Genomic DNA, 26,086 nt, shown 5'->3' with positions numbered 1-26,086 from the left:
AGAAAATTATGTTTTGTGCAAGGGGCATTAAGTTATGAAAGTCAAACAAAGGTGCCAAATATCAGAGGGGTAGTCGTGTTAGTCTGTATCCACAAAAACAACGGAGAGTTCGGTGGCACCTTAAAGACAAACAGATTTATTTGGGTATAAGCTTTCATGGGTAAAAAAAACCCACTTCTTCAGATGCATGGAGTGAAAATTACAGATACAAGAATAAATCTATATTGGCACATGAAGAGAAGGGAGTTACCTTACAAGTAGAGAACCAATGTTGAATGCCAATTCAGTCAAGGTGGATGTGGTCCACTCCCAATAATTGATGAGAAGTGTCAATACCAAGAGAGGGGAAATTGCTTTTGTAGTGAGCCAGCAATTTTCAAAACAAGGGTGGCATCTGATAGAAATACAATAAATGAATGATCATGTCAGGACATTAAACTCTACGAAGACCTTGAATTTTTTTTATTTGTGTTATAGTGTTTAAGTTTCCTCAATACATCACTTTGCATCTACAATATCCCTTGTGGAGCTGGATGTTGAAAGTCCCAGAAACTATTAGCCACCCTGAGTAGGAGAAATGCCTTCATACAACAGATCTGAACACTTCACAGATGTTCCTGGACCATAAGCTTGAAATCTTTATGGGTATATCCCCTTTAAGCTCAGGTGCACGAGTACGTACATGTTGGAGATTTTCTGCCACTGTTTCTGGAGTGGCCACTGTAAACACAAGCCCTGAGAGTCTCTCTCTCTTCAGTAAGTAATGCAATCCAAGGAGAACTGGTTTAAGGGAAATGGAGATTCTGTGAGCAGAGTTTGCTTTATATCTCTAAGTACTTGGCTTGCATTCTGTAGAGGACAGCTTGGTAACCACTAGCCCACTTGCTTCAGCCTACTTGTAGCAGCGCATATCTTAATTCCAATTTTTTTTGCTGCTGGTTGCTCCTATTATACAGCTCCCTTGAAATGAGGCGGCTGCCAGTATTCCTCTGGCGCATTTGGCTGAATAGCTAGTGTGCGTTCCTGGCAAGTTACGTGTCCAACATCTAGTTTAAATAACTAAGTGGTAAACCAGAAAAAGCAACTTTTACAAATTAGGTCCCTGCTCACAATTTCTCAACACACATCATCAGCATCCTTCTGTCCTCTTTCTCTTAAAATTGTCTGGCCATCTGTTTCTTGCATACAGTATAGGGTGTGAGGGTGAAATTCCCACCTGTGCAGAGCTCGGCACAAGATAATGCACTACATAAACCCTCAGACTAAGAATTAAGTGGTGCAAGGCCATCTACTGGCTTTCTATACAATACTGCATTCTTCCTCTATGCTGTTACAATGCTTCACAATGTATTCTCTATTTACTGCTCAGTTATTGAAATAGTTCGGTCTGAATTTCCAATTCATACTTATTTTCACGATGATTTGTTTGTTTAAAATAATATGCTTTCTTCCAATAAGCATTTGATAATGCAGCCACCATATTGTGAGACAGTAAACGCTGCACAGAGTAAATACATGACCATTTCTTTCTCTAAAGCAGAGTTCAGCATAAGGGGAATTATCTAAGGGCCCACAAAGTGTCTTGCCAAGTAATTTAATTTCACGGTTCTTGGTCCCAACTCCCACCCAATCATGCATAGTTGGACCCAGACAGCTCTGTTATTGCAGGTTTCATCTGGGCTACTCTCACCTGCTACCAAAGTTTTAAAATGTAAAAAACTTGGTCATAAGCTGCCCATACATAAGCACTGTTTGGTTTCATATCTGTTTTTAATGGCAGAGAGCACTTGCAGGGATTCCAGATGATGTCTCAGATTCCATCAGCTTAGTAGGACGCTATCAAACCCTGTAGGCTGACTCCTTAGCTTTGCTCTGTGTTTGAGAGGTAGTAAAGTAAAGTAAAGCCCACAGGAGAGAGTGAAATATGAAATCTTTACTTCACCAATCATTCCATCAAGTTTGCTCTCTCCTGAATGAGCATCAGGGCTCAACCCCAAACCCTACATGTCCCTGGAGACCAGTGAGAGACAAGAGCTGGTGTTGGTGCTGGTCCTGCTTTGAGCAGGAGATTGGACTAGATGACCTCCTGAGGTCTCTTCGAACCCATATCTTCTATGATTCTATAAGAGGCGTTTTGTTCCCTAACAGCGCCTAGCCTAGCTATAGTTGCTCTGGAGTCTCCCCTTTACTAAGACAATGTAACTCAGCCCTTAATCTCCACTAGGCTGGAATGGGGAATGATATTTGTCAACCCCACTGTACTCCCCCCCTCCCCCCGACCTGTGGAATACACTGCTGGGTGGGGACTCAGCTCGGATGAGATTTGCGCTCAGTTCTCTTCACTCATGGACCTGCGAATGCTGAACCCTCCAGTCACACAAAACGTCAGACAACTTGCCAGCCATTTCCTGGAAACACCTAATGTTCCAGTTGTTTCCTGTTATGTTGTTTTTTTTTAACACCTTTCCCCATGTGTTAAATAATCATGAAGGTTTATGAGCGTGAAACAGAGGGAGAGAAATTAAACCAATGCCCATGCAGGGCAACGTTGCTGGGCAAGAGGGCACTCTATGCCCTCACTACACAGCATCCAAAAATCTCAGCGTATTCCTCACTGGGAAAAATGAGTTTTAAGATCTAGTCTGAGCCCAGCTTAATTTTTACCTTCCCAAATGCACCAATCAATCCTCGTGTGGGCAGTTTGGGGGCAGTGGAGGCGATGCGAGTGTGTGTCGCTAATCTGGTGCCTACATTCTCTCCTTTCAGATATCGAGAACGCCAGTGACATCGCCTTGTACTCAGGTCTGGGTGCTGCCGTCATTGCTGTAGCTGTGCTGGTAGTCGGCATTACGCTCTATAGACGGAGCCAGAGCGAGTACGGCGTGGACGTGATTGATTCATCTGCGCTGACAGGAGGCTTCCAGACATTTAATTTTAAAACAGTCCGGCAAGGTTAGTGTTGTGATTTCATCCTCTTCCCTCACAGCTTCTTTGAGAAAGAGCATTGCAGCATCTCGCTGCATGAGACCGCCACAGGAGCTGGCTTGCACAGAGCAAGGGGTGTGGTCTCATGGCCAGGGTTGGGCCCAGCGGTTGGAATTCTGGGGTCTTTTCCTGTCTCTGCCACCAATTTCTGTATGAACTCAGACAAGTGACTAATCTCAGCTTGCCTCAGTTTATCCCTCTGTATGTGTGTTAGAAGTTGAGTATATTATTAGGTTCTCCTACTGCATTGACAACTAATAAACGCAGAAATCGTTAGCATTTAGTAAATTCCTGCTCAGTTCCTACTTCTTCTGTTTCTGTTTCCCAACTGAAAGTGATTAAATTTTCATTTGTTATATTCCTAATTTAAACAACTAATTTTCAAGTATTTTATGTTACATTGTTTGCATGCAAATTTCTATATTCTAAGATATATAGAATAGTCGAAGACGCACAGTTGTGAAAATATATTTATTTGCTTCTTTTTGTTAAAGGACTTTAGAAGGTCACTGGTAGATTTTCCAAGACATAAATAAAACCCCATGCTAAAAAGCAGTCCATTTCCTGGAATATTTCCTTGGCCAAAAAAAATGAGATTTTGAACTAAAGTGGTGATCATTATAAAATCTTATATTTCTTGATTCGGTACCAGTATTCTAAACTAGATGCTGGCCTTATTGTGGGTGGGTTGGTGTGAAAGTGGCCCAATTTTTTTTCTCTTTAGGAAAGTGAAATGTTGCAATTGGTGTGTGTATGTATGTGCGTGATCACACACACACACTCTCTCTCTCTCTCTCTCTCTCTCTCTCATATTCATTCTACTTTCCAAGAGAGACATGCTCCACAGAGCATAAATAAAAACTTTGGGATGCAGAGGAACTTTACTCATTTATCTGGAAGTTCAAGTTGCCTGTGAGGAGTGGTATATAATTTGCAATTATATCTTTTCCACATTATCTGAGATTAGCTTCTTATTCCATTTGGAAACTCAATTTGTTATAAAAATCTTGTTTTGGGTTTTGTGTGGGAGATTTTGGTTTGGTTTTAATGTTCACAGACACCTCACGGAGGCACATTAAAAATGCCCACACAGATAGTTTCTTTTATTTTAGGATGCATTCGTTCAGTTGCAGCTACTTTGGATGTTTTGGGAATTTTTAAAATGAATACTTGCAAACAAACAAAAAGCCCCAAAACGGTCTGAGATTTCACATGTATTCTAACCCTCAGCCATACCTATAAATCACTGTTTAAAATATTTTAGCCACAAGCTTAAATGCTTTGGTGGATCTGGGTTTTAAGTCTTGGATCCAAACTCCATTGATCTCAATGGGAGTCTTTGCATTAACTTGAGTGGCTTTGGAATCTGGCTCTTAGAACTTAGGTACATATATGATTTTCTGATTTGTGGTTTTTGTTCTTATGCCAATTACAGCTTTAGTTTCTTCAGAATTCCACACAGCTAGGAATGAGATTCAGATACTCAGATAACATGGTGATGAGCATGATATAAAAATCTAGACAGAGAGACCTCTAGGGACTATAGAATCCTCTCTCAAACACTGGAAAAAACAGAAAACATCTGGCTTGTTCTTTTTCCCCTCCTCAGTGTATCTCTTGCAGATTGTTTTGGTGGGGTTTTATTGGCATAAATTTTAAAACTGGAAACCCTAAATATGTAGAGCCAGATTCTATCTCCCCAAACTGGCTTTGTGGAATGATACAGGTAGCTCAAAGAAGTCATAACCTGGCATTAGTCTGTGTGGAAAGGTGACTTTTAACTGGAGTAAAGCCAGTGTACTCCGTTCCCGTACCAAGATGTAAGAGACATGTCAGAGGTATCTGAGGTGAGGGGAAAGAGCAGCTCTAATCTGCAATTTTTAGCTGTTGAATGCTCCTTTGGGAACAACGGCCATATGGCATAAACTAGAGCAGCCTTTGGGCAACTCTGTTTTATGCTGAAGTAGTTGCATATTGGCCCAGATAATCATTTTGACCCAAATATGGCAGAGGAGAATCCATCCCATATTATTCATGATTTGATTTCTTCAGCTGACAGCTTCATGTGATATCCCCAAATCTTAACCTTTCTAGTTTAGAATAATCTCTTTTTAGTAATCCTTAATCCATTTAGAGGAAGAGACTAGTTCTTCTGAATTAGCACGCTGGAGGTTAGCAGTAGGAGGAATTTAAGTACATTATGCTTAGAGAAGCCTAGAAGTTTTTATCTAATCTGTCTATCATGTTTAATTGAGAAATGGTGCAACTTGCTTAATTGCCACCTTTTGGATAGGACAGAGTTGGTGTGCATGGGAATTCTTTTTACATTTGAATCTAATCATTCTGAACAATCAGTTATACACAAACATCCAAAGACACCCCGTTTCTTTAATACCATCTGAGCTGGAGAAAATATAGTAAGAATCTCTGCTGCTGTGTTATACTGACTGCAACATCATTTAAAAAAGAAAAACCAAAAGCTAGGTCTTTGGAATGACTCCCTCCCCCCTCTTTTTTAAGATGCTGAGAGCCGCAAAGAAAGGCTTAAAAATTATGTTTATTTTCATCTAAAGAGAAATCATACCAAAGGCAGCAGCATCTGGTTAGAAATATGCATTAGAGCAGTCATTACCCACAATGAGTAAGCAGCTAAAATGCCTATTGCCTTATTTATCAGTGGTGCTGATGAAAATATTCAGTGGATGCTAGAACTGCAGGAGGACATTTGTCTGCAATTCAAGTTTTTGTAGCGGATTAGACACGGATCTGTTGACCCAAGCGTGAAATGAAAGGATCTGCTAGTACGTGAGAATGGAGCTTCTGAGGGATCCAAACTCGACACTTTTTGAGAATGATTAGTGATGTTACCAGTCCAACTTGAGACACATTAAAAGAGCCTAATTTTCAAAGGGTGGGTAGGCTCATCACTTTCTGAAAATTGGATGCTTTTTAAACGTCTAAAGTTGGGAACCCAAAAATCACAAGTCCTTCTTGAAAATTTAGGCCTTACATTTATTGATTCTCCTCCTCTTTCACCGGGTGTTCTCTGAGTCATTCAGCACCCAGAATTAGATTTGGAGCCAACCTTTTCTGAATAGTTGTGGTCCCACATGTCTAGTCAACCTAGTTTCCTTCAAGCCGGAATCCATACCTTCCGATAGGCTCACTAAAAGAGTTGTGTTCAGACATGTTTTCATTTGATGTACATTTGACTCCTTGGTTACATGTGCCTTGACACCGACTGGAGCATAGGAAAACATGGTGTTCAAGTATCCTTTAGATCTATTGCATTGTTCCATCTCCTTTGGGACGTTGCCACGTGATTCTGATTTCTGAGAGCATTGGAAAACGAGAGGAAAGCTGGATGGGTGGTAGTGAAGAGATCAGAAGGAGGATGCCAATGTGATGAATTCATGCACATTTCTCTAGGAATTATCAAAACAAGGATAAAACCTTGCATCTCAGACTCTGAATGTTTTCAGACATCTCTTAGCCTCTGAGGCTGGCTTGTTTTAAAGTTTAACTTGATCTGGCAAGAAGCACAAATCCTTCAATGGACTTTGTACCAGCCGATTCTAGGCACCTGCATATATCCACTTGACTGAGGTTCCATGTGGGCTTGGGATTTTTTTACCTATATCTACCTATATGGAGCTCATTGCAAGATAAGGAACTAGATCAGAAAATATTCTGCTTTAACATTTGTGAAGCCCAACAGAATAATTTTCCAGCATCTGTTCTGATTTTATTCTTTGTTATATTGCCTGGATTGCTTTTAAAAGTTTAACTGCAAACAGAAGAGGGAGACACATTATCTTCTAAGAGCAGTTTTTTTTATTGTCAATATATGAGATGGATATGTTGCAACAAATGATCATTAGATGCCCATGGATATCAAGGGCCGGATCCTCAGCTGATGTGAGTCAGCATTGCTTCACTAAAGCCAAAGGAGTTATACCACGTAAGAGTCAGGCGCCCAAAATTTTGTAGTTAATCTAGAGCTGACACCGTTGTTTTCCAGACTGGCCACTGAATTAGTACCCTAAAGGAACCTATAATTTGGGCTAAAGTGAATAACAAAAGAATTAGTACAACAGCCTTTGCAAAAAGTATATTGTGCATTTCTAGTACAGCGACTTTCATCTAATGATCTCTGAGCACTTTACAAACATTAATTAAGCCTCCCAACTCTCCTCTTTGTGTAGGAAAATGCTATCCATTTTTATAGATAGGGAAACCATGGCACAGAAAGGTGAAAGGGGGGATTTTCGAAAGCACCTCAGTGACTTATGAGCACAAGCCCAACCGAAAGTTACTAAGGTGCTTTTGAAAATTCCAGTTAAAGTGACTTGCCCAAGGTCATACAATGAATCAGGCATCCTAGGTTCTATCCCTGATTTTGCAACTAACACACAGCCCCCTACTTTAACCACTGGGCCACACTCCAAAATTGTAAGGTACAACATAAAATGGAAAGGTGGATAAACAGACTTTTTCCTGTTTGGGTGTGGAACTCCACCTCCCTCCTCTATTTTTCCATTACTCAGATTAAATCCTGGTACGCAGGCATTTTTCTAGGAACCACTGTGCACATAACAGTTTCCCTTGCATGTAAAATGGTAACTGAGTACTCAATCAATTTCCTTTCATTAGGTAACTCCCTGCTTCTGAACTCATCCATGCAGCCTGACTTGACAGTGAGCAGAACGTACAGCGGACCCATCTGCCTGCAGGACCCCATGGACAAGGAGCTCATGACAGAATCTTCGCTCTTTAATCCCTTGTCAGACATCAAAGTCAAAGTTCAGAGTTCATTCATGGTTTCCCTGGGGGTGACAGAGCGGGCCGAGTATCACGGAAAGGCACATTCTGGAACATTTCCCCATGGGAACAACAGAGGCTTTACGACAATCCATGCCAGGAACAAAACTACATACATTCAGAATCTGTCATCTCTTTCAACAAGAAGTGAGCTGAGAACGACTGGCATTTTTGGCCACCTGGGTGGCCGTTTAGTGATGCCAAACACAGGTAGGTCGATCATTTACTTTTTAAAGCACACAAGAAAGATGTGATTTAAACCCTTTTGCTTTATAGCATATCATGATATAAAGAAGACAGGAGCTCACTTATTGGGAAATGTGAAAATTACAGGAATCTTGTTCGCCCAGAAGACAGTTGTTACTACCAGATCATTTAATAAGATTACAGCCAGGGCCAAATTCAGAGATGGGGGTTTATTACATGTTGATAAGTCGGCATTGTGTCTGAGCTGTTATAATCCAACACCTTCTCATGACTCCTCAGTATGAAACTTATGCCAGTGTAGAAGACTCCCTTTTTTTCTTACCGGGTTTTTGATCCCACCATAGATCTCCTCTCAGGAGCTCATTGGTGAATCAGGGTCTTAGATTCCCCTTTCCAATTTGTCTCTCACGGTCTAATTATATCAATGACTGACCCAGTGAACATTGATGGATATCAGGATGATGCGACAGAAAAATCTGTGGGATATCATAATGATGAGAGACCTTTGAGGACAGCCACTGTTCTGAATGAAAACTGCTGTGCGTGGCTACACCTGTTGGGGTCTAATCAGTTTGTTGTTTGTTTTTGGGATTTTCCAAGGTTGTTGTTTTTTCCTTCTAGCTTAGCTCTGTTGTGAAAGGACATCTCCAGAGTACATCACTTCCAAGTTAACTGCCAGCTCAGTACTGGGTTGAGCATCAGACCTTCGCTTAAAATGGAGGGGCTAAATTTGCATTACTAATAGATGAAGTTTGCTTTGTGACTTTTGAGCTTTGTAACTTAGCGTGAGATTCTCGTCTTAGCTCTGCTTGCTAGTTGCTAAAAGGAAATGAAGTTTTTTAAACTTGCAGCCACTGTGTGAAACCAAATTAGAATCAAATAAAGGATATTAAGATTGCATCTCTGCAGCCTATTACATTGTGCCAGTGCATTTATGTGGTGCTGACTACACCTTTTGGTATTGTGAAATGGAATGTGTGTCAGAACTGGCCTGATGCCACTCTTTCCAGCTAATTGGGCACCTTTTAGATTCTAGTGATCCTAGAGTTGAGATTCACTTTTGACTAGAGTTTGATTTCACTTGACAACTTTTGTTCTGTGCATCCAGGCCTGTCTCTTACTGTTTATTTGAATGAAATGGCATTTACAGCCTTCCCCTTCGTATTTCATTGCTGCTTTTAAAAAAAAAGCATCAAAAACATAGTATATTTAGAATAGATTGATAGTAATACGTAATTAAAAGTGATAATATTTAGCCTACAGAAATGCATGATATATTCCAGGCAGTTGTTTCTCCATGGAGGATTTGTATGTTCAGGAATGAACATTACAAAGATATCAAGGGAGTGTAGCTATCAAAAGTGATGATGGGCAAAGGAATTCTTATTATGCATCAAATTACTTTAAATAATGCTCATCCCACAAAGCAAATAAATTCAAGGTGTATTTGGTCCATGCAATTTACTTTCCCCCCCTCTACCACTAGGCTGAAATAAAATCTTGCAGACAATTGCAAATCACAGTAGCATCTCAATGGTTCACTATTTATCTGAAGGTATGCAAGGGTGACATATTGAAAGAATCTAGAATCTATTCTTTCCTCCCTCATTTATGTTGACTTTACAACAGTGTAACTCAATTATGGCCACAGTAGAGTAAGTTCCAATTTACACCATTGTAAGTAAGAGGAGCATCAAACCATAAGCTGCAATGGCTGTTGTGAGTATGAACAAAAAGAAATGAAAAGCTCTATAAATCCAGTTTGTTTTTGTAAGTGATTTCTCCATTATGAGTTTCTCCTGATCAAAAGTACCAGCAGATTCAACTTAAAGACAAATGTTTGCCAATGTAGCATTGAGTAAAGGTGCTTAAAGAAACCTTAAACAATAATTGAGCTTTGCAAACTATAACGAGCTTTACAGATGACAAGATTCATAATATGAATAGATATTTAGGTGGATAACCTGGGGGCAAAAAAGAATGCACAGATAATGTAATTTTTAATAATTGGTTTACTGCAACAGCTTTTTGAGAGCTCATTTTAAAGGTTAAGAAAATCGTGCATGCATTTGTTATGCAAAAAAATACTAAATAGAGAACTCAGAACAGGTTGTTCTGTTGTCAGATCAAATAAAAGGCTGTCAGGTAGCAGGTGTTTCCCTCCCCTTGCCCAAATCAAAGCTAATTGCTGGAGTGACATGTCAAAAAAGAGACTTTTTTAGGTCCTAGAGCGTCAAGATATTAGACAGACAATCTACCTTTTTTACTTCATAACTTGGAGCTCCCTTTTTGATGGCACAGATATTCAGCTGCATTCACTCGTTGTGTTCTGATTCCTGTGCTTTTCCTTCTGGGTTGAAAGATGGTAGCGGATCTTTGATTGAGGTGAAGCTGTGATAATTTCAGGCCACCTCTGAGCTCTGTGAGTAAGCTCAGACTCAATTTCCAGCTCTATCTGAGTGACGTTTGACTTTAAGTTTGTGAATGTCAAATACTGTTGTGCACATCCAACAATGTGGTCCTGGCCCTTTCAATTTCTTCCTATCCTATAGGAAGGGTGTGTGTATGTGTGTTTCACCAGAACTCACTGTTGTCCAAAGGGGTTCACCCTGAAAAGAGGCAGACATTTTTAAATGCTTCATAACTGGAAAATTTCAAAGCACAGAAGGCACCTAACCACTATCCACTTTCACTGGGAATTAGCTGCCTAAACTGTACTTTGTGCCTTTGAAAATCCACCCCCTTAAACACGTGTGGATTTTCTCAACATCACAAAAGAGCTAACTTCTCTCTATCCCATTCAAATGGAGGAAAATCGTTGCCCTAAAGTGAGCCCTAACTATCAAAGTGCGTGCCTATAACAATACAGGGAGAGCAGTACCTAGGGGATTATGACAAACACGGTGTCTGTCCAATGTAATGATGGCTGTGCCTCTCTAGTATTGATATTAAAACCTAGTTAATAATGAATCTCATTGACAGGAGGCTCCGAGCAGGGGTTTTTTAATGTGCCTCATTCTTAGCACAAGTAAAAGAGACTATAATGATAACCAGCATGTTACTGAATAATGTTCATAAATTGAAAGCACAAATAACTTATTTTATAACGAGCGTTGGGCTGCATGACTGTACAGCAGCTCTTGGGCTTACAGGAGCGCAGCTCACTCTGCATCGGTAATGTTATTAGAAGGATGCCATCTCTTCACTGAAATTATAATCACCAAGTTGTATGCTTTTCTACTCTAGTATTGGTTCTTCTGATGAAAGAGAGGGTGAGCGCTTCATTATTTGAGGGGGAGGAAGAAACCCTGAGGTTTTATTTTTGCAAAGGATTTTTTTTGTCATGCGTAACCAGCTCATTTCTTATCATAAACAAGAAGATGCATTAAAGAGAAGCACTGTGCTCTGTGGGCTCTTATCTGTTAGCTGATGTAAAAGATTTACTTCAAAGCAATTGCTACAGAGAAAAGAAAGCTCAGGAACTCCACATGAACTGTGGGGCTGGGTTGGGCTGAGCTTCCTTGGCTTTGCAATGGACTGTATACACCTTGGAAAAAGCTACTGAGGATTTTAAATTTGGATTCTTTCTTTTAAGCTTAATAGCTATACCATCTGACCATACAGGGCATTGCTTTTAAGAATAAAGTCAATGACAGAAGTACATTCCCTAGGGGACTGGATGGCTCTGAGGACTTTTAATGGTATACAGAGTCTTTCACCTTTGTGTGGCTGGAGTTGCATTCAAACCTAGTTCAGAAGTGATTGAAAGTTGTTTGAATCTGATGGCTGCGTTAAATAAGTTAGTGGTTTTATTATGTCCCCACTAGGAAATGGGTTTGAGACCACCCTCACAACTGGAACTAAACAGAACCTTTGCTGGCAGTCTCAGCAAAGGAGCAAAGGTCTGAATGAGCCCATGAGACTGAAATCCTCTCATTTCCATAAAGGAGTCCCTCCTGTGCAGGTGGCATTGATGGCAGAGTGGGCAAGAAGTCTTTCTGTACCTAGGGATGAAGAGAGGAGTTCAGTCATCAAGGCTATGCATCCTACATCAGTGGTTCTCAAACTTATTTTTTCACGGACCACTCGAAAATTGCTGAGGGTCTCAGCGGACCACTTAATGATCTAGCCAAATGTTGTTTGTACTGTTAGCTAACTATTGTAAAGAGCTTTGGATAAAAGCACTGTATTTAAAGAAAAAACCTTAACAATAATTAAAATTTTTTGTTCTATAAATAAAAGCACACAAGTCATATTTTAATATCCGTAGTCTTACCTTTCTAATGCAATGGATGAGCCCTCTGTCCCCCGCTGCGGCAGCCCCCGAGCTGGGGCTGGAAAGGAGAGCTGTCTCTCCCTGGCAGCTGCAGTCCTGGAGCTGGGGGAAGTCCCATCTTTCTCTGGGCGCTGCAGCCCTGCACATCCCAAATTCCCCCCACCCCCTCTTCTCATCCCACTGCCCTCTCCCCAAGGCCACAACCTCACCTTACATGTTTATCTTCTCCAGGGTCCAGGCACCTAATTAGTGGAGCCATGCCTGTGTGGCTCCACTAATTAGGTGGGTGGCCCTTCATTCTCTCACCTTAAACTATCCACAGACCACCTGAACGGAGCTTGTGGGCCACAGACCACAGTTTGAGAACCTCTGTCCTACAACACTCACTGGTGCAAAAATTCCTCAAAGTCTGCTCTTTCAAAAACTCATATGATGGCAGGACGCCTGCTCCCTGTTTGTATAAAGCCTAGCCAAGTGAGGACCTGATCCTGATAGGGGCCTTTGGGAAATACTGTAGTACAAACAAACCATTTTAATAAGATGTATTTCCTTAATTTGATAATGGCACACCCTGTACTACCATTTTCAAACAGGCTTTTTGCCAGGGTAATATACATTTCAAGGGGCTATATATCATTCAGAAGCAATTTGTGAGGTTTTTCTTTACATCCAAAATATTTCCAGAAGCTTTGGATTTGGGAAGTCCAACAATAACCTCTAAACTTGTTCTGTTGTAGGAGTCAGTTTGCTGATACCGCATGGAGCTATCCCTGAAGAGAGCTCATGGGAAATGTATCTTACCATCTGTCAAGGGGAGTCCAGGTGAGAAACCAATAAAAATCACATGGCAATACCATCCCCCCCGCCCCCCCAAAAAAAGCATAATCCCAGCAAATACTTTTCTGATAGCCATCATACCAATTATTGGATTATGTGGGTCTCATTCCACCATCTTCTACCCTGCTATAACTATTGACTTCATAGGAATTACTAGGGTAAGCAATAGCGTATGCTACCACTCTGAAAACACATTCAGTTATGAGAACTCTGTTGAAGGACTAGATAACTCACTAGAAACCCAGTTCCCCTAAGGAATCTTGCACTTCTAGGTTATCAGTCTGACTCTTCCCATTGCTGATGAATAGTTATCACCATCCTATGGACATTCGGTGGCCTATGTGAAATGAATGAATGGGTTCTCATTCAAGTTCTTAGTGCATAGATAGTCCAGTTCCTAACTTATAGATAACTCTGTTCTAGAAGTCACTGTCAGAGTCTGCTCCCTTGTTGGCTGTCTGTGATGACATACTGTCACACTGTCCCAGCAAGAATTGAGTGGACCATGGAAACTGAACTGCCCTTTGACCATTAGAAGTGTGGTCCTTCTGCGCTGCATTTGGCAGGGTGTTTGAAGTGCTTTTGCCTTGCATTATTTCCCTTTTGTGGATAAATAAAGCAGTTGGTTCTCCCAGGCTTTCAGTCCAGCACCATTACAATCACTTTAAAGAATTAGAAACAGAAGGAAAAGGAAAGTTGTTACTAGGCTTTCGGTAAGTCCAGACAGCTGTTTTTTGTACAGTTGTATCATATATCCTGCCATTTTCTCTGCGACATAAAATGTTTCTAGCTACTCTTTTGGACCTTTTCATGAACGAGGTGGCCATTAGACATGGGGGAAGGTCTGAATTCTGCTATCACTTACACCAGGAGTAACTATATTGTAACCAGTGGAGATTCTCCAGATCTACATCAGTGTGAAAGTAGAATTTGACCAATATCTTACCTCAGATTAGTTTTTCCCCTTTGTTATGAAGGAAAACAGCCAGAGAAAACAGATGGTTTTAGCAGATTTTGATAGCTGTTCCCATAAAAGCATTTTCTGTTTCCCAGTGGCTTTAACTTTTCACACAACATGGGTTATAAAGAATCACAGTGCTCTACCAGTCAGAACTTAGCAGAACCTAGAAAATAACTTCTGCCAGACTTAGCACTGCACATCAACAAAATCCATCGGGCTCTGAAAAACAACTGTCTGGAAACTTTGCTCTCAAACCAGGAGACTCAGTAGAGTTACAAAGTGAAATTTTACTTAATAGGGTCTAGTAACTGAAGTGAGCAGACTTAGGTCACAAATGTAGCATATTGTTGCAATGCTAGTACAAGGATTTGAGGGGAGGCAAGTTTGAAGTGGGTAGGGTGCTAGCCCTACCTCTCAACTGTCACTAATTACAAGATAATCCTTCATTTTTAGAGCCCAAATTTCTTTTACCTCAAATGCAAAATTGTGAAACAAAATAATATCAGGTCTATGTCAGGAACCCAGTTTACAGTATTGACTTTCTACGTGATGTTTATTCCAAGTCAAATAATCCTGCTACTGCATTATTTTTCTTGTGTGGTTCCTTTTGGGTCCTTGTCCCTCAGCTGAGTCTCAGCAGGGTAATTCTTGAGGGGATATCTGTGACTTGAAGGGGCTTGGCAGATCTTAGGAACTGCACTAGTCTTAGGGTGCTTTGCATGTTTCATCCCAGGTTCTCAAACATTCATTAGTTAAAGCTTTTTAGTAAGGCAGACGAGTTTACACGCATTCAAAAGGTGGACAAATTATGATGGAAAGATAAGACCACGTGTGTCTACTAATTTGAGGTGCCCAACTTAATAAATGTAGGATATGTGGGTGCTCAGCACCTCCAAATATCAGGATTGAGGAGTTTTAGATTGGGTATCCAGAATGAAAGCACTTTTGAAAACTTGTTCCTAAATATCTTGCCTAAAATCATAATGGTGGAAGAGAGACGGGGGGAAAAACACCCACACCCATCCCTGACTCTAAGTTACTCTCTAGTCTTTAGACAATACTCAGGGCCTTCTGGACTTTCAACAGCGCTAAGTGTTATCTAACTGCTAGACACTTCCTACCTTTAGTGCCACCACTGTTACACATGAGTTATTTTCCTTTCCACATATTTCCATTTGAGTGTATTTGATATGCACATGACAAACTGGCATGTTAGTGGTTGTTTTCTTCCCCTTTTTCTGTATATATTGACTTAGAGTTACTCTAGCTTCTTGGGTAAATATAACTTGTCACTTAGTTTCCCCGGTGATATTTTAATCGAGAGTTTGTCACAAGAATTCTGGTTAATATATACTACTGAGGAGTATTTTTCTAAATTAAGCAAACTTGATTTTATCATTAAATAATGTTAAGATTAAAGATAAAAATCAGTAAGCCCAGGACACTTAAAATCTTAACTTCAGCCTTTTGCTCCTACTACTAAGCCACAGTATGTATCATTTAAGGGTTTGTTTGCACTTCTGCTGAGTATAACTTTCCTTTTTTTCCTACTGTTTACACTAAGATTCTTTATCTTGTGATCCTGACAAATCTCTGGCTAAGCAGTGTCAGCCTAGTGCTTGGATATGAGATCTCTAAGGTACTGTAGGGAACAGTGTTGGCAGTTTAGGTTTTTATACCTGCTCAAATCACCTATGCCTCACTTTCCTCTCTGAATTAGTGTTGAAACAATGCCCTGACATGTTGCTAGATAAAGCTTTGCTGTTGTAGCAGGGCTTACCTTTCAAAGAAGACTAACAGCAAAGGTCCTTGCCATTTATAGTCATTAAAGATATTATGGCAACTTCTTGCAATGATTGGGATGTTAACCCAGCATCCTGCCTGATTTAAAACCTGTGGAATTACATCCTACTGCCTAACTTTCCCTTTCAGTTTCAAGTGTATATAGTATTGTGTGCTCACTGTCCTAAGACTGTTTCGTAGAGTTTGTCTATGCTGCTGAGTAGCAATTGTGTTCCACTCCAGCAATGATTACGATTCAGGGGTGAGTGCAGTGGTTCCTATAGATCCCTTTTACATTTACCTCTCTTGGACTAGTGGTGAGAGTGCTAAGTCCTTTGAGATTGCACTTCCCTTTTGCTTTTCATCCAACAAAGTATTAATCATAGAATCATAGAATATCAGGGTTGGAAGGGACCCCAGAAGGTCATCTAGTCCAACCCCCTGCTCGAAGCAGGACCAATTCCCAGTTAAATCATCCCAGCCAGGGCTTTGTCAAGCCTGACCTTAAAAACCTCTAAGGAAGGAGGGTTTACTTTTAAAACTGAATAGTTTTGAGATTAAAAAGCAGAAGGGACCAGTGTGATCACTGAGTCTGGCCTTCTGTATAACACTGGCCATAGGACTTCCATGAATTAATTCCAGTTTGACCTAGAAAACATATTTTAGAAAAAAAATCCACGCTTGATTTAAACATTTAGAGAACAGACTTTTCAGATGAATGGTCCTAATTTTCCCAGTTCAACAGTTGATGGGATGTTGTTGCTGTCTATGTCGTTCTTGTGTATGTCCATGCACACACATGTGGACCCAGATCCTCAACTGGTGTTAACTGGCATAGGGATCTGACCCATGTACTCTAGAGCACAACTGGTTAATTCCATAGAGTAGCTTGATGCTATTTATACTTCATCATGTAATTTTCTGACTTGTTTTCATATTTTATCATCTGGTCCATTACCATTAAGCGCAAATTCTGTTTTCTCAGTCTGTGTTACCAAGAACTGTTCTGAAACCCAACCCCCCTTCAATCTTTGCCTGAGGCCTCCAACAAATTTCTCTGCTTTAGCTCAGTAGGTGTGAGGATTGGATTGGTTAGTCTTTCCATCACTACCACTGTACAAGATGCAGTGGGACATTCCAAACAACATTCTTACAGTGTAATTAAATAAGCTCCCACTTATTGCATGTTTCTTTAGCTTCCTTCAACTGTGCTTTCATAATTTAAGTTCCAAACTGAGCCGAACAGACAGGTTGCAGTAATAATTTAGGTGGTGAATTTCAAGCTCTCTTTTTTTTTTGAGGGGGACGGGAATGCACCCCCTGGAAAGAGGGGCCAGAAGCAGGCTTATGTACCTCTCAAGCCCTATTTTTAACACTTGAATAGTGGTCCAAGACTGGCCAATTCGTAGAGGTTTGTCGCCGTGAAGCATTAGTGGAGATGGAGAAGGCTCTTGTGTCCAAGGAATGGAGCACTTAGTCCCAGATTCCTAAACAAAGTCATTCTTCTCTTTGTGGGGGGTGATAGACCCTTTACATTGAATATAGGTACAGGAAAAGTGGACAATATTTCAAAAAAGAAGTGATGTAAAAAAAGAAAACTATTGCATATAAAGTAAATATTTGGTTACAGAAGCTTAGATAGCTAAATAATTGCAGATGTTTTTCTTTAAAAGCCAAGAGAAAGAGCTGTCTGTGAATTTTAAAGTCTGGGGATATTTTCTGAAACCCTTTTCTGCTTTTCTCTGATATCTGAACTCCTTTGTGAGAACTTTTATATTCCATCCCCATCTGCTGCCATGGTATTTTGATCATTTTCAATGAAAGATTAAGATACGTGAAGGGAAGGAGGAAAAAAAAACAGCTGTTTCATCTGCAAGGATTCTGTAGAAGTGAATTAAAATGGGTTAATTAAATACAAGTAGCAGATTTTGCCTGCTGTTTTATTTTTGTGGGCAGAAACAGGGGTGGTGAGAACCGGACCAGAAAATTACCATAGGGAGATTTTTCTTTTTCTTTTTCTTTTTTTTCATGCAATCCTATCAAATGAAACAAATGCAAACACAGATTTATTTTTCCATTATAATACAGGCAGTGTTTCCTTTTCGAATAATTGGGACAGCAGTGATACAGCCATCTTAGCTTTGCTGGAATAAAACAGACTAGTTTAGCAGCCGCAGCATCCTGTACTGATATGCAGGAAACCTGATTCCCTTTTGTTGCTCCTAAGTTTCTTGTTTCCCATGGCAGAAGGAGCTGTAATCTCTGCAGAGTTAATACTGAGTTACAGTTCTGTATCACTTTACTGACCATATGCATTAAGTAGCCACCTCTCGAGTGAAAGTCATCAGCCATGTGGACAGCTCACTATACAGAAGTGGATGAAAGGTTAAATTATGGGTTGAAGTTAAGGATGTTTGTTCCCTTTTCCTTACAAAAGGACTGCTCTGTGTAATCATTTGTGATTCAATAGCAGTTCTAGGAAAGTTTCATCCAAAAGACTGTCCACCCTCCCTGGTTTTCAGATATCACAGTCTAATTTGTTGTCTACGTTAGGTGAATGAACAGATGCATCTACCTCTTAAGAATGAGGGGCTGCATTAGCCCTTTAATGTGTGGTTCCAAGAAGCCATCTGGGGCGGGGTCATGTCATCTTATGCATTGATTAAGGCAGAGTTTGTTCAGTATAATGGACTACTCATCATTACTATCACCTCCTTCTGTCAGCCCCTGTGGGGAGAAGGTAGACATTAAAAGACATTCTGAATCAGGCCTGGATCTTTTCCCCTGCTCTGTTTCCATTGCTATCATTTAAAAAACAAAACCACAATTTTTTGCCCCATCATCTGTGCAATATACCAATTCTTATCACAAATCATCTGTGTCAGCTGTGAATTGGTGTCATACAATCCTCTGGAACATGGGTCTTGTGCTAAATCTAGAAGAAGAAGAAATCCACAACTTAAAATGTTCCAGAGTCTTGAAGTACAGTACTCCTGACCAAATCAGCCATGGAACCGGTGATCTCTCTAAAAGGAGTCCAAGCCAAAGGTATGATGATCACAAATATTTTGTCTGTCACGTAGAGCCTCAAGGATGGGGCTGGCTGCTGGGGCTTTATAACGTATGCATTGAAGGGCTCCCTGAGAGGAAAGAAATAGGCAAGCTTGCTCTCAAAACACCATACTTCCTTTGATGCTGGCAAAATGCACTGGATATTGATTTCTTAGAAAGTAACAAAAACCCTGTTGATTCAGGCCCTAGCGAGAATTAGAGTGAAACATCTCTTGCCTCCTTGCTTAATTCTCTCTCTTTAAACCTGCTTAAGCCGCTAACACTGAGCAGGAGCCATACTGTTTAAAAAAAAAAAAGGCAGCAATCTGGTGGCTTTTGCTCCCTGACCCAAAAAGCCACCTCACTGGATTTACCCACACACAGCCGGGAACTGTGGCTGGCTGGAGGTAGTGCAGCTAGGAATATGTTGTTTGCCTGACAGTGCTGGGGATTTATTATCTCAGCCCACTGCTGATTTCTCCTAGTGAAATAAATTAATAGGCACATGGAGACAGGGATGACACAGGAAATCTGGATTCAATGCCAGCTCTGTCACCGATTCTCTTTATGGCCTTGGACAAGTCACTTAGTTGTCCCGTGCCTCAGTTTCTCATTGGTAATATAGGCTACATCTACAGTTACATCTAGGTGAGACTGGCATGCAGGTGTGAGCATCCTCACTGCAAAGCCATATCTGCATAAGTACGTCCTCACTGCTTCCCGCCTGAGTATGGCTGGGACACAGCCAATGGTTCTTTGTGCTGAGACGCTTTGGGATTCTTTCCCAGGCAATTGTTTCAATGGCTGGGGGAATTGTGGGAAGCGCATTGGAGGACTATCAGCACATGAGTGATTTTTCCCTGCATCTTCACTACAGTGCAGGTGGATTCCAGTCCAAGTTACAGTGGAGCCTGGGCTTTAACAAACCCCCTCCCCCTGTCCAGCAGGATCAGTTAACCTGGGTTTTAGGGACCTCCAAACCTGGGTCAGAGGCTTTGCTGTGTGGATGGCAGGGAGGAGGGGGTGTTATGATTAAAACGTAGGTAAGAGCCCAGTTTCACTGTGCAGTGTAGACATACCCTTGGAAATAATGAATCCTTTCTCCTATTCTTTGTCTGTCTTGTCCATTTAGACTTTAAGCTCCTTGGGGCAGGGACTACCTCCTACTGGGATCCTAACAGAATAGGGATCTGGTTAGGGTTGCCAACTGTGACTGAAGCAATTCTGGGAGATTCCCACCCCCCAACATGATGTAATGTTATTTTCTTAAAATATCCTATTAAAATCTCCTGCATTGCTTTCAATATTCACCAGGAGATCTATGCTGATTCTGGGAGACTCCAGGCCAACCCTGGAGGCTTGGCAACCCTAGGTCCAGTCTCAGGTGGCACCTCTTCATACTACTGCAATACAAATAATAAATTATCTGCATTCAGAAGCAAAAGACTGATCTATACAGACTACTTGTTTCTCCATGCAAAGAGTTTGCACACACTTAAAGGAGAAATAATAGATCTATTAGGAGCAGCATAAGTTTCCTTTACCCTTACTTTTGGGAATAGCCAGTGATGTGCCAGAGTCCTCATCAGCAGTAATGTTTAAGGATTGGAAGTGAATCTGTAGGACTGGAAAGCCAGATGTAGTGGGGTAGTCTGGATCATAAGGAATAACAGGATTTCTTAGCAGATAATGAAATTTGGCAGTGCTGTGAGTATTTTTGGCAAGAGACTGATGGAAATCCAGGACCCAGGTTTTTTTAAGGGGGGGTTTCAGTGGGGAATGGGATTTCAAAGTGGTTTTTGACTACTTTATATGATAGGTTCACTCTTACTGAGGGGTTTACACAACAACCTCTAAGCCCCTCTCAAAAAAGAAGCAAGATGAGCATGTTAGGTCACAAAATGCTAAACAGTACTTCATTAGTAGTGACAGCAGCTCCATACATCAGAGCACGGAAATGATTTAAGAACCCCTTATCCACTGTAAGATTTTGACTAAAAATTGTGCTTGCTTTCACAGCAGCTGATTCCTGAACCCCACACACTCTTCACAGCAGTTTATGCAGAGGGACTGGGGGGAGAGGAGAGTTTGTGTGATCCTCTTGTCTCTCACATACTAATACTCCAAAACAACCTGCTGCCAACACCAAGCCCAGAGAGATTTTAAAGAAAAATAAATAAAAATTACATGCTGGAATTCAATTAGTTTGGTGGGGAGGGGAGGAGAGAGAAGTTTGCCGGCTGTGTGTCCTCCAGCACTGCACTTTCAATAGTCAATACCATCTCTTATTGGGGTTCAGAAAGAATAGGACAACTGCTGTAATAAAAACACTCAAAACGCTAATGGTTTTTGCATAGCCTTGACAATTTGGCATTCAAGCTTTTGTTTCTTGTGGCAGAACCACAATGCTGTGAATAAAAACAATTAAAAGGGAGTGGGAAGACTAAAAACTGAAACTAATGAATACAGCTATTCAGCTCTGTTGAGGAACCGAGTGTGACATGCCATGCAAAACCAATCCACTCATTCACCAAGACTAACATCCTACCTGCAGAAGTGGCCAATACCTGACATGCATGGGGAAAATGACATGCAAGGAGCGAATCTTTTGTGATAATTTCACAACCTGAAGCATGAGACTTCAAACTCTCAGCATAGTGAAAGGAGTGGGATCTACTGGTTATAGGGGGGCCCCTCAGGACTTCTGTGTTCTAGTCTCAGCTCTGCGATAGATTCACTTTTGAAGAGTTGGGCAAATTTGCTATACCTCCCCATTTCTATGACTTAATTAATGTGTGTAAAGTACTATGAGATGCTCAACTGGAAAGTTCTATCAAAGTACAAAATATTGTTAGCCTACAATTATCCAGATTAGAGTAATAGAAAGTTACTCAACTCAGAATATAGGCCAAATGCAAACAATAGGGCTAACCCAATTATTACTGGGGCAGATTCTGCCCCCAAGTGTTCAAATCTTGTCTGGTCACAATTTTCTTAGGTTTCTCTCTTTTTATTTTTAAACAAACTTTATCCCTCTGACAGTCCAAATTGCTATAATTTTAACAGTGTATTTTAATACCACATTGATTGTAATATGAAAGTGATGAGAATAGCCCAAATGAGTCTTAATTAAAGATGCAGCTGAAAAGATAACCATGGCTTGTGTTCACGAAGAGGTTTGAATAACATGAACCTTCCTTCACTAAGGGGAAAACCACAGGTTCGCAAATCCGATTGCATTTTGAAAAGGGGCTCCACATAGTGTAAGTAGGCCTTATTCGTGTGCATCCTTTCGTTTATTGCCAGTTCTTCTGGAAGAAATAGCAAGTCCTATTAAGGTGATTTATCATAAACATCATTTCTACTCCAGTTAATTGCAGCATAGTTAAAGTAGTAAACGTAAGAACTTCTCACCTGTTGAACCAGAACTCTGTGCTTCAAAAGACTGCTGAGTGACATGGGACCCAGTAACTACTGCATTATCTTAGTTGTAGCAAATACAAAATGGTGCTCATTTAAATTGTCATTTCCTCAAACGAGGTGGCTGGTTCCACATTGAAAACAGGGCACATAAATGAATACCATGGTGTGTGCTCAGATTAGAGATGGATGTATCACATACAAATATAAGGAGGAAATAGGATCACTCACTACACAGTACTGGAGTTTTGAGACATTCCTTTCCTGGCAGGGCAGTGGACTTGTGTTTTAAGTGTTCATAGAATTCTCCCAACAAAGCAGGAAACATTTGGCAGGAGTAATAGAATTTTAAGGCACGGGGCTGTGTATACACAAGTCTAGTGGCCCATACCTGAATTGCCCACCTTTCTCGAACAATGCTCCGTCTGACTCTAAAGACACTTGGAGGAGAAAATGTATGTATCTGTCTGTGTTAGGTACTGGTATAGTTTCCATTACCATATTATCTGAGTATAGCTGGCCTGTATCACTTAAAATAAAATACCCTGTACAGGTCAGGTCAGCTCCTTAGATTGTGAACTCAGAGCAGGGGCCACTGTTCCTTAATTGTTTGGAAAATTATTAGCAAGTTGTGGGTGCTACCATAAGTAGTAATATACTTAAATACATTTTTACGTGTTTGAAAAAGTGTAAATTAAACTATTGGTGCTAAAGCTGCACTGTTTCCAGAAACACCACCCACATACATGCTTATAGATATCCCAGACTGGAGTAGAATGAATTCAAATGAGGTCAGAGTATGAAGGTAGAGGAGGAAAGGAGCTGATTGAAAAGATTAGAAGAAGAAAAGTGGCGGAGGGAAAATTCCAGAATTCAAGGTTCTATTTGTCTATTTCTCTCTCTGACATTCTGGTTTGATTGCATTCCAACAGAAATGTGATGATTCCATGATAATCAAATGCAGTAACCCACACTGCATGAAAAACTGAATGTATTTCAGATACTCATTAAATTGTTACTTCCTAACCTCCATGTAAGGTATGGACACTGCTTTACACTGTGTGTATAAACTGGCCATTTTAAAATTGATTTGCATGTAGTTTTTAAGCATCTAATTTGTTAAATCAATCAATTCTCCATAAATGTGTGAGAAGACAGATTAATTCAGATTTAGATATAATATATAACATGCAATATTTCTGTTGACTTGTGTTAATGTAGAACTTTACACTAAATGGGCAAAATTCCTCACCCCCTACCACATTGATTGCCCCAAAAACAATAAATCATCACATTTCTGTTGTAAAGGAAACTGTGCATGTGACTGCATATTGCATATATTTTGCTGTTTGTTGAACTTCTCAAAATATTCATTTTTAAATGGATTTTTTTAAATAATTCATTTACGTCCTTTTTTTTTCAAACCAGCTCTGTTGTTTATATTTAATGGCTTGTGTGTGTGTGTGTGTGTGTGTGTGTGTATATATGAATATATTTATTTATTTATATATGCGTCTGAAGTAACATGAAAGTTAGCATTCCTGTCACCCAGAGACTGGATTACCATGGGAAATCCAGATTCAAGGCACAGATCTTGGCCCTCCATGTACAGAGCTGGAGTTCTTTGGCTTCCTTTCTCTAGGCACTATGGTTCATTCAGAGCCAAGATGCCGTCAGCTCTGTTACCTTTACATATCACATTGATTGCTGGTCTGTTTTTAGCTGGTAGCAATAAAATAGAAAAATAGGAGTCGTCAAGCGTAATTCCTCTCCTCTCCTCCTCCACTAACATACCCTGCATCCAACCACACTGAGTTAAAGTAAAGAACCTGCTAGGGCTTGAGGGTGCGCACGTCTTTAGCACCACTCCCATCTTTCTGGTTTCAATGCCTTTGCAATGTGTAAGGGGAGAAGAACATCTGGCCTGTAGCCCCTGCTGATGATCTGCCTTCCCACTAGAAGATATGTGAGCAGCCACTTCTACAGCCAACATAAACCATGCTTTTAATGGGCGCCAATTCTTCTCTTGGAAGCTAAATCCTCTCCATAACATCCTCACACTGACTTCAAGCCTAGAAGCCAAAGTCCATTTCAAGATCCAGATCTCCCAGCTCTGTAGCTTGGAGATTGAAATACAGACTATTAGTTTTTGTAATAGGAAATCTTAAAAACTGCTCCCCCCCCCCACACACACATACCCTGTGGGCAATAATTCAAAACATGGCAGCATCAGCTTCAGTGAGAGAGCACTAGGATGGCAGTCACAGGGGATGGGCCGCAAACAAGCAGGCAGAAGTACTGGGAATGACTTGGCTGATTGTAGTCACTGGGGTGAATGCTTGGACAATGTAGCTAGGCTTGAAAGGATTAGATTTTTCAGTAAATGTCGGTTAACGTTGATCTTACCAAACGCACATTAACTGATGAAAAAATATTTCCTTCAATAATAATCAAAATGTACAGATAGGCAAAGTAAAAAGTTACTTTAGTATGTAATAGTGTTTGTATATTTTGGCATGTGATGTTGGCAGATATCCTTATATCAAAGTAGCTTGTTTAAACTGTTATAGAAATAACTTTCCATATTGCAATGTCAACTATTAAATCATCATTAATTGACCTCCCCATAATTTCTCGCAGTTGTGAAAATTAAATGGATTAAAAATAAAAAATTCTTAAGACATAATTTGGTGCAATGGTGAAAATTACATCAATAAAAATGAAAATATACTTAAAATAAACATTATCCATTGAAATGATTAAAAAAAAAGAAATCAATTTCTGCCAAGTCTAAATGTAGCCACTGAGGAAGGCATGCTGGTAAAATAAAATTAAAGGCCAGATCCTCAGCTATGCTCAATGTCTTTTTCAGGTTGTAAAGAATGTGATAATCACACACCGTTGGCTTATTTATGTAGAGTTATTGCAGGGCCTGGAAAATCAGTGGCAAAAATTACTGTTAAGTTTCTCTCTGGGATATCTATGGTTGCTTCCTCTGTAGGTGGAATTTGGAAGTCTACCCACTCCTGGGAGTCATCTTTTCCTTCAATTGTATTTCTTAGGGCTAATTTCTGCCTCACTTCTGATCTGCTTGTGTGTCTGTGCCATTAGAATATGGTGTTCTGTATCAAGACAGTATTTAGCATATTAAAATTACCTTTATACTGCGGATAGGCATGTGGTTCCAAAAGCTGGGCTAGAAAGGTGATCAGATCAGCATTAATCTACCCTACAGCTATGTTAGAATAAGAGGAAAATATTATGCTGCAGTTATGTACCACAGCATAGAAAGAGATAGAAGAACCACAGATTTCTTTATTTATGAATTAATATGAGCAGAAACACATTGTGCAATGTTTGAAGACTCGGGAAATGTTGTCCAGTGTAGTGGGCGGAGCCAGGCATTGTGAGTGAGGACTCCAAAGTTCTCTCTTGCTCTACCACAATTAGGCCACAATTCATCATTTCTCTTCACCATGCATAGTTGTTTACACCAGTGCAGACTGGGTGGTAAGATGCTACCAGGTGGGAATAGTAGCACAGTGAACTAACTTTTAATCATTGCCTGGAACTCAGGGTCATCGTTTATACCAATGCAATCAGACTGTTAGCATCAGATTTTGGGTGCCTCTGTTTTTGATGCCCAATATGAAACACTTTTTTGCTTGATTTCCAGAGGTGCTGAGCTCCGAATGACTTTATTTGGAGTTTTGGGTGCACAGTGCCCCTGGAAAATCAGTGTCGGT

The 26,086-nt window shown here is 40.4% G+C and overlaps 1 protein-coding gene across 8 annotated transcripts in view; it reads left to right on the top strand.

Annotated features, from left to right (window-relative positions):
* The window catches only part of UNC5D (unc-5 netrin receptor D), a 412,207-nt gene that overhangs the window by 351,840 nt on the left and 34,281 nt on the right, over positions 1-26,086 (top strand). For all 8 annotated transcript variants that reach the window (XM_043536305.1, XM_043536308.1, XM_043536304.1 and 5 more), the window contains 3 exons: positions 2,767-2,952; positions 7,639-8,016; positions 13,027-13,111. In XM_043536305.1, the coding sequence (XP_043392240.1) occupies positions 2,767-2,952; positions 7,639-8,016; positions 13,027-13,111 (649 nt within the window). The remainder of the gene's footprint in view (positions 1-2,766; positions 2,953-7,638; positions 8,017-13,026; positions 13,112-26,086) is intronic.

This window comes from Chelonia mydas, chromosome 26 (genome assembly GCF_015237465.2).
Source record: "Chelonia mydas isolate rCheMyd1 chromosome 26, rCheMyd1.pri.v2, whole genome shotgun sequence".
In the NCBI taxonomy this organism is placed as follows: Eukaryota; Metazoa; Chordata; order Testudines; family Cheloniidae; genus Chelonia; species Chelonia mydas.
Note: the sequence above shows the minus strand (reverse complement) of the source record. Positions and strands in the feature narration are given on the sequence as shown.